We start from the raw sequence: 16865 nt of genomic DNA on the forward strand, positions 1-16865 counted from the left end.
CTCGATCTGTATAGAGATCTGAGAGAGGGGGAAAACCCCCACAAAGCCCAGTGTACACATTCATATCCTCCTCAGAGCTCCACCCCGGGGAGGCAGCACTGTTTTGCTGCTTGAATGGCTGTGGGTGTCTCAGCATGAGGTTTAGGTGTCGTGCGCCCTGCTGTGTGTATTTGCACCCAAAAGCTAAAACTAAAATAGCATCTGCTTTTGTTTGGCGCTGCCAGCAAGGGCCTGTTCCTTCTAGGCTGGGCCTCTGGGGGGCAGGACATGCTCACATGAAACGGCCAGTTATCATGGGGCACATTCGACCTTCTCTGGGCAACCTGAGTGGCCTTTGCCAGCCACCCACTCTCAGGACACCTTCAGTAGCCAGTGAAATGTGCCCCGGGTGCGTGAGGTCAAAAGTGCCTCCCATTTTTATTGACCGGTTCAGCAGGTCTATCCTCACTCCCGGCTTCTGTCCTGAGCACCTGTTCTTTTTGCTGTCTTCAGACAAATCCTAGAGGTCTGGTCACAAAGGAATAGGAAACTTTGTGACTTTGTCACAGAATTCTTAGCTTTTACATCCAGTAGTGGAAGGCTTTAGATTGAATATTGGCTTTTGCTTAAAACTGACTTCAAATCACCAGCCACTTTGGTTGGGTTTGCTTGTTACTTTGCTTTCACCCCTGAGGAAAGGGTTCCTCATTGCTCTGGGCAGGTGCCATGGCGCAAGGGCTATGTCCTCGGAGGGTGTTTGAGATGATAAAGACCCATGCGCTAGGAGCCCAAGCAAGACACAAGAGCAGGAAGGGGGGGTGTACAGACTTCAGAATATTCATTGTGACAAGTGCTGGTTCTTGGGGCCTCTGTTCTGATGCCATGTGCTGCTCTAAGTCCCTGATTTAGGGGCTCTGCACAGGCAGGCTTCCAAATGGTAAGGGAATCATCCAGAGTCCTAATAGGTAGCTGTACAGCTCTTACTTTCTAACTCCTACTGCTCTTAGGTAAAGGTCAGTGGGAATTCAGGATATTGATTTTTTTTTTTTTTTTTTAAATGGGACTAGGAAACTACTACAGGATTTTGTAGATCAGATTTTAACACCTCCTTAGAGCCAGCCTAGTGGAATAGCCCCCTTGCTATTCTGAAATAGTGTTGCCACTTTAGTACATCTGTTTGGCAGTAAGAGCTTGAGTAGGGCTGAAGATGTGCAATATGAACTCCCCGCGCACCCTCCCACCCCACTGTGGCTTTCCAGGCTCTCCAAACCCTTTCCTGCCTCCTGTTCACAAAGACAAGTTTGCTGAGCGTTTGGAGTTGATCCTAGCCATCTGTGTAGATTCCAAGTAGAAATGGTTTTGCTGTCCTGTGGTCTCTCCTCCTCTTGTCTGGGTGTCTGTTTCTTTCCTGTCCCTCCACCCCCCTCCAGGCCCACTGGGCATTCATGTGCTTTTCGGGTGGTCTTTGCAGTGGACCGCATCATCGGCCTGGACCAGGTGGCTGGCATGTCTGAGACGGCGCTGCCCGGGGCCTTTAAAACGCGGAAGGGCATGTTCCGGACCGTGGGCCAGCTCTACAAGGAACAGCTGGCCAAGCTGATGGCCACGCTGAGGAACACCAACCCCAACTTTGTCCGCTGCATCATCCCCAACCACGAGAAGAAGGTGCGGGTGCTGGGCCCCTGTCTGTCTCCCTGAGCAGAAGTGATTGATTCCTCCCCACCGCCCCCCCCCGACACGTGAGCCTCGGGGGAGACCCTCTGCGGGTCAGCACAAGGCACTCTTAGCAGATAGGCTGCAGTGGTAGCCTGTCTTCCGGCTGGGGTGCACTACCTGACTGGAGCCTTTCCCGGTCCACAGTCAGGAAACTTGGCTGTCCAAACCTGTGGGCTGCAGTGACCCCCCTCCTGGGGGCTTTTACCTGCTGAGTCCGCAGGGGCCTGCCCCACCCTTCTCCGTCAATCCTAGGCACAGATTTAAGACCACATGTGTGTATTTTTGTCTCCAGGCTGGCAAACTGGATCCGCATTTGGTGCTGGACCAGCTGCGCTGCAACGGGGTCCTCGAGGGCATCCGGATCTGCCGCCAGGGCTTCCCCAACAGGGTGGTCTTCCAGGAGTTCCGGCAGAGGTGAGCGGGGCCTGTAGCCTGCCTCATCCGGTGCAGGGCACTTGCTTGAGGGAGCAGTTTCCTCATCCCTATGGAGCTGAGGTCCGGCTGGCTCCTCCCATCCCTGCTGTCTGCCACCCTCTGTATGAGAAAGGATCTCCCCATTTTATTACCGAAGCAGAAATTACCTAGCTGGCTGTCATGCCTAGCAACCAGGGGGCCTAGCCCTGTTTGCTACTGTTAGAGGATCTTGGAAGAGGCATTAAAGAGGAATCAGCCAGAAAGTGGGGTGCCAGAGGAGCTTCATAGAAATGCAGATCTCAGGGCACTGTGGCTCCTGGCCATGTATGCAGAGAGGGGCATGGGTGACACGGTCCCATTCATGTAATAACCACGCTTAGTGCCAGTTGCTGGCGCCATGCAGCCCTCTGACTCTGTGACCATCCCACCTGTTAGCAGTCTCTGCAGCACCTGGGGGGAATGGGGAGTGTGGCCATCCCGGGCCATGAGCAGTCGGTGAGGCCAACCTAAAGCTCACCCCTGAGTGACCCAAATGGTCCAATGTGACTCACAAGGTCCGAGTGACCCAAACGGTCCAGTGTGATCCAAACGGTCCAATGTGAGTTTCCATTCACTTTCTGGAAAACAACGCAGCCTTTCTGGGTCATTCAGTCTAAGGAAAGAGCAGGGTGGGATTTACCGAACATTTTCCTTCCTTGGGAGACTTTGGGAGGAGGATCCTACATGGGCTGTCCTGGAGGGACAGTTCTCCTCTCTCCTGTGCGTCCCAGGCCACTTGGAATACAAGCAAGGGGTAGACTGACCAGGCTTTTCTCCTTTTTTTTTTTTCCCTCAGATATGAGATCTTGACACCAAATTCCATTCCTAAGGGCTTCATGGATGGGAAGCAGGCGTGTGTGCTCATGGTGAGTAGAGCTGCTGCCTCTGCCTCCCTCTAGGGGTAGACCTTTGGCAGGTGGGCACCCACATCCATGTACCTGGATGATGCCTGTGCCCTGTCGACCTGCTGATGCTCCAGTCCTGAATCTGCAGGGTGTCTCGAGCCATAGGCCCCCTCGGCACTGGGATGCTGGGATGGTCGCGTGGCATGTGGGCAGGGTGGAGGACATGCTCTGTGGCCATGGCAGGGTACTGTTGTGAGCTGGTGCCTTCCTTTGGGGCACATTCTCATGCTTTCTGGCTCACGTTTCCTCTGGTCGTTGTGCCCCGTATGGTCGGCACCAGGGCAGCAGGCCCGGAGCACGGCAGCTGCCCCTAGCCCCTGCAGTGCCCGCTTCTGGACATTTCCTCTCGGCCCCTGGAGCAGTGCCTGACATGCAGCAGCACTCTGACCTCTGTTAGAATGAATGGTGGCCCACAGTGACTCAGTGGCCAAGCTGGGGCTGGATCCCACCCTGTCCTATTTCCCATTATATGGGTGTCACACTGTTCCTAACAGGGCCAGGGTTAGTGGCCACTGCCTTCCGTGGTCTTTATTCTGCATTCTTTTCCAAAAAGGAGAGAGGATAAGCTGGGGGATTGGCAGAAAAAGGAAAGGGAAGAAGGGATTTGATACCTACTATGTGGAAAGCCTTGCATTAGGTGATTGGGAGGTGGGGATGAGGAGGGAGGAGACCACTCCCTCTGTCCAGGGCTCACCAGCCTGGGGGGAAGCAGGGCATGACCAGGGAGGGTGCGTGGGCCACCCTTTCTCCAGGAGACATGGTTAGTGGCTGTCCTAGTGAGGGGTGTCCCTCCCTCAGACAGGGAGGGAAGATGCCTGTGCTGGCCCCTCCCGGGGCCTCTTCCACGGTTACCGGGACTGTATGGGGGCCCCAAGCTCCCTTGGATCCCACTCCTCCCTTTTCAAAGCTTGTTCTGAATCCTCTCCCAGGTAGAGAGAGCCCATCCTGTACCCAAACCACACAGTGATGGTAACGAGCACGCAGATCTGTTGTGTACACAGTACGCCCTGTGCCAAGCTCTGTGCCCTCCTATTCATTTCTCACAGCTGTATTGGGGAGGAGGCTCTGTTAGTTGCTTGATTTCTTCACTTCTAATTAAAGAAAGCATTATTCCCATTTTCTAGCTGAGGAAGCACAGCCCCAGGTCACCTAATCAGCATTTGGTCCTGGGCTTGGCCTGAACTGGAGCATGTCCTCGTCGTGACAATAATGATGACGCTCGGCCACCTCTGGGTGGAAAGTGGCCCAGCTGGGCATTTGTAGGCTGTGATTGCAGAGCGTGGAGGCGAGAGGTGGAAGGAGGGAAGACCTTTAGGTCCCATTAGTGTGGAGGTTCTGTGTGTTTCCGCTGTGTGATGCATCGCTCTGCTCCCGTCTAGATCAAAGCCCTGGAGCTGGACAGCAATCTGTACCGCATCGGCCAGAGCAAGGTCTTCTTCCGGGCCGGCGTGCTGGCCCACCTGGAGGAGGAGCGGGACCTGAAGATCACAGACGTCATTATCGGGTTCCAGGCCTGCTGCAGGGGCTACCTGGCCAGGAAGTGAGTTCCTAAAGGGACCCTTCCCGGCTTTCCTGCTGTACAGGGCTGTGGCACCAGTCGGTGGTCTGTCTGAGGGGCGCCCAGGAGGAGCTCCCTGCCCCCTGCTTTCTGGATTTATGCCTGAGGCTGGGAAGGGGGTGACTCAGTGCCTGATTTGCCTGCCCCACACAGGCCTGCTTACCAGTATTCCTCAGCATGTCCCTCGTGTGAGGATGATGCCTGGAGCCTGGCTGTCCCCCGAGTCGCCTGTGCTCCTGGGGCAGGAGACCGTCCTTGAGTCCCAAGCAATTTGTTTGAGAGAGGGACTCACCTGCAGCAGTCAGTGGGCGCGGCAGCTGCATGCTGGCCTCCTGAACCCGTGTCTGTGCTCGGGGCCGAATGTTCCGGTGTGAGCTGGGAGCCCTGGGAGACATAGCATGGCTTTGTGGTGTTTGGGCAAGCGGAGCCTTCATTGATCCCAAAGCCCCCCAAGCTGACACATTAAGCCCACCTTTGCAGGACATTGGCTGCTGACATCCCCCTGTCCCCCTGTATCAGAGGCCCCCGATAGCGAGTGGCAGGAGGCTGGAAAGCTGAAGTCACTGCCTCTCTTTAATGACCAGTGTCATACTCAATGCAGAACTCGTTAGTTCAAGAACTCACTTGCCCCTTGGTGAAGGAAAGTGGCCTGGTGACCTAGGTCCTTGTCACCCTCTACGGGGGCACCCACAGGACTCAACCCCAAGGCCAGGCTCCTTCCCTATGCTTCTGTTTTGAGGTGTCTCAGGCAGGAAGGGTTAGGCTCCCCTGAAAAAACCTCCGGTCTGCTGGAGGTCTGTGGTCCCCTGCCCTGACTGTGTCCCTCTCCCCAGGGCCTTTGCCAAGCGGCAGCAGCAACTGACAGCCATGAAAGTCCTGCAGAGGAACTGCGCCGCTTACCTGAAGCTGCGGAACTGGCAGTGGTGGAGGCTCTTCACCAAGGTGGGTTCTGGAAGGGGCCCCTCCCACACCACAGCCCTACGAGCGCTGTGACGGCCTCTGATGTGGTGGAGGGGACAGGCAGGCCTCACACTGGCCTCTGCAGGCCCCAGGGCCCTGGGAGCAGCACTCTGCCTCTCACCCACCACCCTGCAGCCTGCCGGTGTGAGCCTGAGCTGGGCCTGCCCCCCGGGGTCTAGAGCATGTGGCGTGGAGGGTCGCAGCCTGCCATCAGGCTCAGAGCAGCTCCCAGGGTGTGAGGGCCCTGGCTGCTGGGGCCCCATATGCTGGGGGCTCAGTCCTCCCAGGGAGCCGCAGGGCGGTGGGTCAGAACCTGCACACAGCTGGACAGGCCTTCTGCTCCCTTGCCTCTCTCCCCACCCCCCCATCCCTTCATCACAAAAGTCATTCAGGCTGCTTTTGTCTGTAGTAAATAATTTCTGGCAGTTGGTGAAAGGCAGGGTAACAAAAAGTATAAAGAAGAAAATAAAACTTTCCGTGTGATCCGTTCAGCCAGCGCTGAACCAGCGCTGGCGTCTGGTAGATGTTTCCATGTTATCCCCCGTCTTTACTCCTTTTAAATCTCCGCTCTGTAAACCGTATGCGTTCTTACCTAGCTGAGCTCTGACTTGCATAAACAGTTGTGTTTGTATTTTCCATTTAAAATTCCTTCACGAGCATCATCTTTTATTTTTTTATTTTTTTTAATTTTCAATTTTTATTTATTTATTTATTTATTCATTCATTCATTTATTCATTTACTTATTTATGATAGTCATACAGAGAGAGAGAGAGAGGCAGAGACACAGGCAGAGGGAGAAGCAGGCTCCATGCACCGGGAGCCCAACGTGGGACTCGATCCCGGGTCTCCAGGATCACGCTCTGGGCCAAAGGCAGGCGCTAAACCGCTGCGCCACCCAGGGATCCCCTAATTTTTATTTATTTATGATAGTCACAGAGAGAGAGAGAGTGAGAGAGAGGCAGAGACATAAGCAGGCTCCATGTACCGGGAGCCCGATGTGGGATCCGATCCTGTGTCTCCAGGATCGCGCCCTGGGCCAAAGGCAGGCGCCAAACCGCTGTGCCACCCAGGGATCCCCACGAGCATCATCTTTTAAAAGTTAGCATGTCGTTCCCTGGAGCCGTTTCCGATTTTATCTGGTGACCTTTCCCGCGGTGTTTCTTTCTCTTATTCCCAGTATTTCACCGTTGTAAACAATGCCGCCCTGCACATCTTCATGCACACACGGGGTCCTCTCTCTGACCCGTGCTTAGCAGCATAGCACTGAATCCATCTCCAGAAAGATGGTCTGAGTGTGTGCCTCCTCCCCACAGCGTGTCTGGGTGTCCGTCACTCCCTCGGGCTTACGTTGGGCACAGGTGAGGGGACTGCTGGCCCGAATGGTTATCGTCTACCTCCGTCTCTTCTAGGTCAAGCCACTGCTGCAGGTGAGCCGGCAGGAGGAGGAGATGATGGCCAAGGAGGAGGAGCTGGTGAAGGTCCGCGAGAAGCAGCTGGCTGCAGAGAACAGGCTCACGGAGATGGAGACGCTGCAGTCCCAGGTAGGTGTCAGCAGGCTCTGCCCAGGGAGTTGGGGCGGCTGCTCCAGGTGCCGCCACCTGCTGGCCACCAGCGGGCGGGGCGTGTTTGGAGTTGATAGCCAGGTTTTGCTGTCACTGTATCAGCAGCTCACCTCCCTGCAGGCCCCATTCGGGGTCCTGTGATGTAGGGAGGCCCCCGGTGTGGCGGAAAGCTCCTGAGTGTTGGGTTAGCCTTATGAGCCTGTTCCTGGCGATGGCAGTGCCCAGCTTGCTGGGTAGTGGTGAAGATCAAGAACATGAGAGATGGGAACTGGTCTCATTGGGACGGTCTCACCATGGAAGGCCGAGTGAGGGGTTCTCCGCACTGCTGGGGCCTGAGGAGCATGCGGGGGCTCACGCTGCTCACGTGTTCTTGGCAGCTCATGGCAGAGAAGCTGCAGCTGCAGGAGCAGCTCCAGGCAGAAACAGAGCTGTGTGCTGAGGCTGAGGAGCTACGGGCCCGTCTGACCGCCAAGAAGCAGGAGCTGGAAGAGATTTGCCATGACCTGGAGGCCAGGGTAGAGGAGGAGGAGGAGCGCTGCCAGCACCTGCAGGCAGAGAAGAAGAAAATGCAGCAGAACATCCAAGTGAGCCCCTTCCCTCCCTGCAAGGAGGGGCAAAGGGGATGGGGTGCAGGGAGGTGTGTGCCCCCGGAGCCGGAGGAAACGCAGAAATCCCAGGGCCATGGACGGCCCCTCTTCTGTTTGCTTGGGCTGCCTGTTAGAGCTGCTCTCTGGGGGCAGTGATTTCTCCCACGGGCTCAGACCTCTGCGAGCACCGTCAGAAGAGCACCAAAGCCACTTTAACTAACTTCCCTCTCTCTGTCCTCACCGCGGCCAGTCCCGGGAGCCAGGGCGAGCAGCTCTGCCTTCTGCCCATGCCTCTGGTGGGCAGCTTGCTCAAGGAAGCCCCTCATAACAAGCCGAGCACACGATGGGTCCGGGGTCTTGGCGTCCTTTGTGCTCTGGCCTCAGTTTGGAAGACTGAACCCCTCAACGGGGTGGGGCCAGGTCTGGGTCCCGAGGCGGGGTCTCTGTGGTCTGCGCCCCTCACGGTCTCCCCGACTCCATGGTAGGAACTGGAGGAGCAGCTGGAGGAGGAGGAGAGCGCGCGCCAGAAGCTACAGCTGGAGAAGGTGACCACTGAGGCCAAGCTGAAGAAGCTGGAGGAAGACCAGATCATCATGGAAGACCAGAACTGCAAACTGGCCAAGGTGAGGCCCGTGGTGCTGCGGAGCGCTGGTGGCTGGGCGCAGGCAGGGTATGGGCCCACCACCACCCTCCCTCTCCCGCCTGCCATGGTTTTCCTGGGTGTCCGTGGCCTCTGAGCACCAGCATCCTATTCGAAGGCATGTGTCCGCTGAGTGGGGCCCGAGGGAAAGGTCTGGCCTTCTTAGCGAAGCTCTCCACAGGCTCCTGAGACTTGTAGCTGAGCCACCTGCGAGGTTCTGCACGTCCGTCACCAGCGGCTCTGGGCACCGTGGTGGCTTACTGTTGAGGGGCAGGTGCTCTCCTCCAACTATCCCCAGGGTACTGACTGCTCCTCTTAGAGCCAAGTCGGGTCCCTGTCAGAGTCTGCTTCTGAGCAGATAAAAGCCCAGAGTCGTGTCAGAGAAGGAAAGACAGGGTCAGAAGGCCATCCTCAGTCCCGAGCATGTGGTGGGGGTTGAAGCAACAGGATGCCTGCCTGTGGACTCTGTGACACGAGACCGAGATCCCCGTGCTGTCACCTGTGTAGTCAGCCTTGTTGGGAACCTCGCTGAGATTACGACTCCAGTGATGGCCACACAGCAGAAAGTGGGGAGAGCAGCCTGGGTGCTTGGGGAGATGAGGAAGGCAGAGATCCCAGCCTACCCAGGGGATGAGTGCTAGGTACAGAGCGTCGAGCCACCCCCTTGCCGATGCTGGCTGGACGCCTTTCTTACCTGAGCCCAAAGGGGTGACATAGTAACCACATTTGTATATCCTAAGGAAGCTTATCCAGCTATTTCAGGGGTGCTAGTGATCTTTCAAGGTTATCCTTTGATCCAGAAAATCCTAATGAATCTGAAGTATTAAACCAATGCCCTCTCCTTGGTTTAATCCTAAATTTCTGGGTAAGTCATACTTTGAAGAGAGCTGAAGTGTTCTGTGCCCAACTGACTTTAAGCTCTGATCCACCCTTGCCCCCCCCCCCCCCCCAGGAGAAGAAGCTTCTGGAAGACAGAATAGCCGAGTTTACCACCAACCTCATGGAAGAGGAGGAGAAATCAAAGAGCCTCGCGAAGCTCAAGAACAAACATGAGGCGATGATCACCGACCTGGAAGGTAAGAGGGTAACAGCCATCTGACCTGGGAACCGAGGCATCGCTGCTCCAGCGCCCTCGTGGGCCCGGCTGCCAGGATCAGGAGCACTGCACTGGTCTCGGGTTCACTGTCTGCACCCCCCAGCCACTGCCCTGAAAACCGCAGCGACAGCTCTGGTCCCCACGGGGTCTGGGCCTCCAGGCACTGGCAGGACTGGGAAGGAATGTCCCCCCACGTGAAGGGCTCTCAGAACACTGGCATTTCTCTACTGTCTGTGTCATGAGTTGCACAAGATTCACTTGCTAAGAGGTCGTAGGTCTGAGCCCAGCTCTGGGTCATCTTACAGCTATCCCATAATCTCTGTGGGCTTTGGTTTCTCTTCCCTCTAAGGGGGCACACGGAACGGGCATCCGTGGGGACTAAACTGAGTCATGCATACAGACACACCATGCGTGCTCTGCTGTGCTGGACAGATGCCGCGACAGGCCATTGCTTGACTCAGGCCAGGTGACCCGTTGTGCCTTTGTCTCCCTGAGTCCCGGGAGGAGGACGGGGTAGCATGCAGGTCTGGGTCTATCTGAGGACTTCCTGCCCCTGCCTCTTGAGAGGTGTAGACAGCAGAGGGAGAGGAGAGAGTAGAGTGCTGTGGGGGCTCCGAGCTCATGCCAGAAACCAGTGCTCCCTCAGCAGAGATGTGGGGCCACCTGGCGTGTCCAAGGCAGCTGTTGACTCCCTGCACATGTCGGGCCCAGACTGTCCAGGCTGACCACCAGGAGGGTTTGCCCAGCCCCGCCTGCCCCCCTCACGTTTGGGGGATGTGGTGAGACAGGGTGGCAAGGGGACTCGAGGTGCTGGCAGAGGCCTTGCCCGTCATCTCCCTCCACCCGGGAACAGTCTGAAACACGATGTCATCCAGGTCCAGGAGGGCATAGCCACTGGGCAGGCGAACACACAGGGTCTTAGTTTGACCCTGATGAGTGTTAACAAAGATGTGGAATAGCCCAAGTGAGCCATGTGCATGCGCGCTTCCTCGCGCGCGTGCGCGCGCGCGCGCACACACACACACACACACACACGGCGTCAGGGGTTGTGGTGAGTGCTTGCAGATACTCATGCCCATGAGCCTCACGACCTAATGGCGCGGGTTGTCTCCTCATCCTTGTTACTCAGATGCCCCACAGCAAGGTCAAGGGATTACCTGAGGGATGTCCTAGTGGAAATCATAAAGCCAGACATTGGACCCTGACCCACACCCCACGCCGACCGTATAGAATTCATGCAGGACTTTCTTTACATAATTTAAGTTCATGCAAAACTAAAGCTGGTTTTTAGGGAGGCAAACCTGGTGCAGCCTTAAAGGGGGCTGTGAACACGACCTGCAGGGGAGCATAGGTCCCTGGCGGGGCAGGTCAACGGGGTTTGGGGTGACCTCGGATGTGGGAGCTCAGGGATGTGCTTTCTTTCATCCGGGCGTTGGGTACGAGTATCTTCATATCGTTATCCTTTAAGGCTCACGTGGGTTATAACAAAAACTCAGTATTTTACATAAGAATGAAAAACAAGAACGGAAAAAGAATCAGTGGGCACTGAGGGCTCTGTTGATCTCCCCGGGCTCCCTCCTCAGAGCGCCTCCGAAGAGAGGAGAAGCAGCGTCAGGAGCTGGAAAAGACCCGTCGGAAGCTAGAGGGGGACTCCACCGACCTCAATGACCAGATCGCCGAGCTGCAGGCTCAGATTGCCGAGCTCAAGATGCAGCTGGCCAAGAAAGAGGAGGAGCTGCAGGCCGCCTTGGCCAGGTGAGGGCCTCGCTTCAGCCCATGGTGGGGCCAGCACTCCTTGCCCTCGGAGCCGCTGCACAGCAAGACCTGTCCTGTCCACCAAGAGCACCCGTGTGGCTCCTTTGTTGTCATTTATTTGCAACCCCCCCAGAAGTCACCCACAACATCACCCAAGCACCATAGGTCTTTCATGCATTTTTAAACTTTCTGACTACAGATGTGCTTGGGGAAAAAAAAAAAAAAAGATTAGTTTTAGATACACAACAAAATTGAGCAGAAGGTGCAGAGAATTCCTATACACCCCTGTCCATCCCCCACTATCACATCCCAGTCCGGGGGGGCCCACTGGCTGCTGCGAACGAACCTGCACCAACAGGTGGTCATCACCCAGAGAGCGTCTCTGGCACCTTCGTATTTTTTCCTTAGTTGCTGGAATGATGGACTCTAGCATTTTATTTCATTTTCACTTAATATTTAGTTTTTCTTCTCCTCATGTTCAGAGCACCGAATTTCAGTTTGGAAAATGACGTGGCTCCCCTATGAGGTTTTCCAGTTCTCAAAGTGGTTTTGCTCTTAAATCTCCTGGAAGCTTTAGATGTTTTTGCGGAGAGGAGCACCTGAGGGCATGGTTATGGCTTCCAGAAGCGGCGGTGGCTGCTCTTCTCTGAAGCCTTTTCTGCACCCTCTGCTCTCTGGGTGGGAAGAGCCTCCCCTGATATTGCTGGTCTCTCTGGCAGAGTGGAGGAGGAAGCCACCCAGAAGAACATGGCCCTGAAGAAGATCCGAGAGCTGGAATCGCAGATTTCCGAGCTCCAGGAAGACCTGGAATCTGAGCGAGCTTCTAGGAATAAAGCTGAGAAGCAGAAGCGGGACCTTGGGGAAGAGTTGGAGGCGCTGAAAACGGAGCTGGAGGACACTCTGGACTCGACGGCTGCCCAGCAGGAGCTCAGGTGTGCCATGCGGCCAAGTGGCCAAGTCCCTGAGGCGGGGGCGCGTGGGAGGCAGAGGTCGGTCGGGAGTGGGAGGCCCGTCGAGGAAGCTGGCTTGGAGTTCGAGTGAGGCCAGGGTGGGCTCTCAGGCTGAAAGGGCCCCGATTCCTCCGCAAAGTGGGTATGCGAGTGTGGGTTGGAGACGCACAGCCGAGACACACGGGAGGGAGAGCCCGGCGGCATGCCCGGCCCCGGGCCTCCGCTCTGAGGCCCTTCTGTGCTTCTCTCCAGGTCCAAACGCGAACAGGAGGTGAACATCCTGAAGAAGACCCTCGAGGAAGAGGCCAGGACCCACGAGGCCCAGATCCAGGAGATGAGGCAGAAGCATTCTCAGGCCGTGGAGGAGCTGGCCGAGCAGCTGGAGCAGACGAAACGGGTGCGTGGGCTCCCCCAGGACCAATAGAATGGGAATGTCGGGTGGACTCTATAAATGCCACTTTTATATTTTCTGGAAGATCGTTATGTTATTAGCCAGAATGTCAAATTTCAGAGGCTTTACTGGAAGCCTGACTCCCAGCAACTATAATTTCCTTCATCTTCTAACACTGCTAAAGTCCTAGCGTCAGTGATGATTACGTTTTACACTTGAACGTGAAGGAGGCTGGGCAGGGATCGTTCTAGAGGTGAGGACCCAGGCCACGTGTCACGCTCAGCCGAGTGATGAGTGTGGGTCAGGCCTGCGCTCCCGGGTCCAGGGCTCTTGCCAGCACACCATCCCTGAACTGGCCTGCCAGCAGGCTCGCTGAGAGCACATTCTGGATCTGGAGCTCACAGCTCTCCCAGCGCTGGAAGGAGGACCAGCCTTCTGCCCGGACACAGACGCCCCTTCCCACATCTTGGCTTGTGTCCCCACCAGGTGAAAGCCAACTTGGAGAAGGCGAAGCAGACCCTGGAGAACGAGCGAGGGGAGCTGGCCAACGAGGTGAAGGTCCTGCAGCAGGGCAAAGGGGACTCTGAGCACAAGCGGAAGAAGGCTGAGGCCCAGCTGCAGGAACTGCAGGTCAAGTTCACCGAGGGGGAGCGAGTGCGCACAGAGCTGGCGGACAAGGTCACCAAGCTGCAGGTGAGGCCTCCATGGCCGGGAGTTCCTGCCTGTGGCTCCTCGGCCTTGGCCCAGATCTCCAGGGCTTCCCCCGCCTGTGCACCTCTCTCTCTCTCTCCCCCCCCCCCCCCCAAACTGGCTTGTCAGCAAAGCATTCGGGGTGCAGTTCCCCTTTGCCTGACTGCTGAGGTGGCGCCAGAGCAATCATGTGCCTTGTCCCTCCTGTCCCATCTCTCCCCCACATGCCACAGGTTGAGCTGGACAATGTGATGGGTCTCCTCACCCAGTCTGACAGCAAGTCCAGCAAACTCACCAAGGACTTCTCTGCTCTGGAGTCCCAGCTTCAGGACACACAGGTAAAGGTGGCAGCGGGTCCCAGCTCCTCCGATGCCCTGTCTTTCCCTGTATCCATGGGGTCTTCCACCCCCCGCCCCCACCAGGAATTCAGCTGTCGCCCGGATCCAAGGGATCAGCTCCTCCCTCCCATTGGGGGTGTGGGGCCCACATGGGTCTGACCCTGCGCCTCCTGAGCACACACGGCCCCCTCATCCTTGGTGTAGGAGCTGCTCCAGGAGGAGAACCGGCAAAAGCTGAGCCTGAGCACCAAGCTGAAGCAGATGGAGGATGAGAAGAACTCCTTCAAGGAGCAGCTGGAAGAGGAGGAGGAGGCTAAGCGGAACCTGGAGAAGCAGATCGCCACCCTCCATGCCCAGGTTCTTATCGGCATGCCACCCAGATGACTCGGGTGCTGCAGGCTGGGGAGTTCCTGCTGGGCACCTGTCTGCCCAGGGGGGGACAGAGGAGGTCCAGGGGGGCAGGGGAGAGCCAGGGGACAGGAGGAGGCCTGGGGGACTGAGGAGGCCCGGGGGACAGAGGGGGCCTGGGAGATAAGGGGGGCCCGGGGGTAGGGGGGGTCCGGGGGACAGGGGAGACCCAGAGGACAGAGGGGGCCCAGGAGGCAGGGGGCGCCTGGGACATAGCAGGGGAGGCCTGAGGGGCAGAGGAGGCCCAGGCCTGCCCCAAGCTGGGTGTCCTCCTGCAGGACCTCCTGCCCTCTCCAGCTGGAGCTCCTAGCCAGGGTCCCCAGGTAGAATTCAGGGGTCTGTCAGCTTAGATGGAGGAGATAATCAGGTCTGTATTTCCACCAACCTGACGGATGTGTAGCATTTTCTTGTATCGCCAATGTAGGCAGGAAGTCATGCCAGCACCACCGCCGTCAGCTGCATTTTCCTGTATTGGTTTACTTGCTGATCCTATGCATTTTATGCCTATTAAAACTATAGTTTCTTTCCAGACTCCCAGAGGGTCTGCAACCAGAAATAGATCAAGAGCCCTGTTTTGCACATCCTGTCTTGGGTTCTCCTTGCCGGGCCAGAAGATCTACACCACCTCCTGGGGGTGGCCCATAGTCCGTGTTCAGTCTGGGTGGGGGTAGCCCGTGTGTGTGCGTCAAGGCAGTTTTGTCTGTGGGTGCCAAGAGGGGTTGCGGGGTGGGTCCCCCCAGAGCTCCTGCCTCCGCAGCAGACAGATTTTGTCCCTGGGCAGAGGCCGATGGAGGAGGCTCCCCTCTCTGGGCTTGTCTGTAAAACAAGAAACAAGAGGCTTGGTGTATGTCTCGACTGAGAGGCCTTCCCCGGGGCTGCATGCACTGGGCAGACACCCTCTGCAGAAACCCCATTTCTCTTGCCTCCATGGAAGAGGGGCATCCCCGTGCCTGGGCCTCCACTCGTGGGGTGTAGGCCAGCTGCCACTGCCCTGGGGCACGGGGCTGTCTCCCTAACTCCACACTCCTGCCCAGGTGACGGACATGAAGAAAAAGATGGAGGATGGCGTGGGGTGCCTGGAGACCGCGGAAGAAGCGAAGAGGAAGCTCCAGAAGGACCTGGAGGGGCTGGGCCAGCGCTATGAGGAGAAGGTGGCTGCCTACGACAAGCTGGAGAAGACGAAGACGCGGCTGCAGCAGGAGCTGGACGACCTGCTCGTGGACCTGGACCACCAGCGCCAGACTGCCTCCAACCTGGAGAAGAAGCAGAAGAAGTTTGACCAGGTGTGGGCCCCAGGCACCCCCCCACCGTTCATTTCCCACCTGGCACAGGCCACGGGGCAGGCACACAGGGGTCCCCCTCAGGGCAGGGCATCTCTTCCTCTTTCCCATTTCTTACCATCTTTCAGATCGTTTCTATGGAACCAGTTTTATTCGTATGTAGAATTCCCTCTGCCCCCCCCCCCCGCCCCCCGCCTTTTTTCTTTTTCTCTACCCTCAACATGGGGCTTGAACTCACAACTCCAAGGCCAAGATGGTGCATGTCCTACCAACTGAGCCAGCCAGATACCCCCATTATGTAGGATTTTTATTTATCTGGCATACCTCCACCTCATTCCACAAGGTCTGAGGCAGCTTTCAGAGACCCAGATTGTGGGGTAGGATAGAAAAATAGAATAAATTAGGGGTCGGCAAAACCAGCCGAGTGCAGCCCTGTGCCCCTGTGCTGGATTCCATCATGCTCCCCTCTTTGCGGCTGTCTCTGCCTGCTTCCGTGCTTCTGCAGCAGAGTCCAGCAAAGTCTAGAGCATTCATGACCTGGCCCTTTAAGGGCCTTGGGGAATAAAGAGGTACCTGGACAAGAGGGACTGGGGAGATGGGGAGACGAGGTCTGGCCATGGTGGGCCCGCACGGAGAGTGAACACCTGAGAACTTGAACGTAAATGGGCATCTCTGATGCGGGCTGCAGGTGGGGCCTCTAAGCAACCAGATTCACATATGTATGTATGTACTTATTTATTTATTTATTTAGGTTCATTTATTTATTCATGAAAGACAGAGACCTAGGCAGAGGGAGAAGCAGACTCCTCGCAGGAAGCCCAATGCGGGACTTGATTCTAGATCCCGGGATCACAACCTAAGCCGAAGGCAGGCTCCCAACGGCTGAGCCACCCAGGCGTCCCGATTCACATGTTTTGTTTTTTTTGTTTTCCACATGGGTTTTAAAGGAAACACCAAGTGGTTGTTCAGGAGAACAGGGCCTTTCTTGTGTCATGCTTCCTGTGGGTTTTCATTGGAAGGGTCGCCATGTGACGTACAGAATCATGATTCTCCAATAATCCAAACTAAACAGACCTCACAGTGTGCTGACAGAGATCACCTTGTCTGGTTACGAGGACACACTGGACTACATGTGCCCCACTTGGAGCCCGCTGGGTACCCTGGGTGATGGCCTTGTGGCGGCTCTTTGTGCTCCCCTCCCCTCAGACCAGCACTTAGGATGCTCATTCCCCAAGGAGTTTTGGGTCCGGGTGCTTAGCCCACCTGAGGTCAGCATGCTCACAGTGACCTCCTCTTCCCCAGCTACTGGCCGAGGAGAAGACCATCTCTGCCAAGTATGCGGAGGAGCGTGACCGGGCCGAGGCAGAGGCCCGGGAGAAGGAGACCAAGGCGCTGTCGCTGGCCCGGGCCCTGGAGGAGGCCATGGAGCAGAAGGCGGAGCTGGAGCGGCTCAATAAGCAGTTCCGCACTGAGATGGAGGACCTCATGAGCTCCAAGGACGACGTCGGCAAGAGCGTGAGTACCATGTCAGCCGCCAGGGTTCCAGAGGGACCTGAGTGGGGAAGTCACAAGGGACTAGGGGCCGAGCAAACCCTG

The 16865-nt window shown here is 56.7% G+C and overlaps 1 protein-coding gene across 1 annotated transcript in view; it reads left to right on the forward strand.

Annotated features, from left to right (window-relative positions):
* The window catches only part of MYH9 (myosin heavy chain 9), a 91549-nt gene that overhangs the window by 67730 nt on the left and 6954 nt on the right, over nucleotides 1-16865 (forward strand). The window contains exons 16-32 of the mRNA XM_072844109.1: nucleotides 1451-1644; nucleotides 1988-2109; nucleotides 2945-3014; nucleotides 4433-4593; nucleotides 5445-5553; nucleotides 6982-7113; nucleotides 7512-7718; nucleotides 8207-8344; nucleotides 9314-9437; nucleotides 11041-11212; nucleotides 11932-12144; nucleotides 12415-12559; nucleotides 13040-13246; nucleotides 13477-13581; nucleotides 13786-13938; nucleotides 15024-15272; nucleotides 16572-16784. Of these exons, the coding sequence (XP_072700210.1) occupies nucleotides 1451-1644; nucleotides 1988-2109; nucleotides 2945-3014; nucleotides 4433-4593; nucleotides 5445-5553; nucleotides 6982-7113; nucleotides 7512-7718; nucleotides 8207-8344; nucleotides 9314-9437; nucleotides 11041-11212; nucleotides 11932-12144; nucleotides 12415-12559; nucleotides 13040-13246; nucleotides 13477-13581; nucleotides 13786-13938; nucleotides 15024-15272; nucleotides 16572-16784 (2714 nt within the window). The remainder of the gene's footprint in view (nucleotides 1-1450; nucleotides 1645-1987; nucleotides 2110-2944; nucleotides 3015-4432; nucleotides 4594-5444; nucleotides 5554-6981; nucleotides 7114-7511; nucleotides 7719-8206; nucleotides 8345-9313; nucleotides 9438-11040; nucleotides 11213-11931; nucleotides 12145-12414; nucleotides 12560-13039; nucleotides 13247-13476; nucleotides 13582-13785; nucleotides 13939-15023; nucleotides 15273-16571; nucleotides 16785-16865) is intronic.

Source organism: Canis lupus, chromosome 11 (assembly GCF_048164855.1).
Source record: "Canis lupus baileyi chromosome 11, mCanLup2.hap1, whole genome shotgun sequence".
Lineage (NCBI taxonomy): Eukaryota > Metazoa > Chordata > Mammalia > Carnivora > Canidae > Canis > Canis lupus.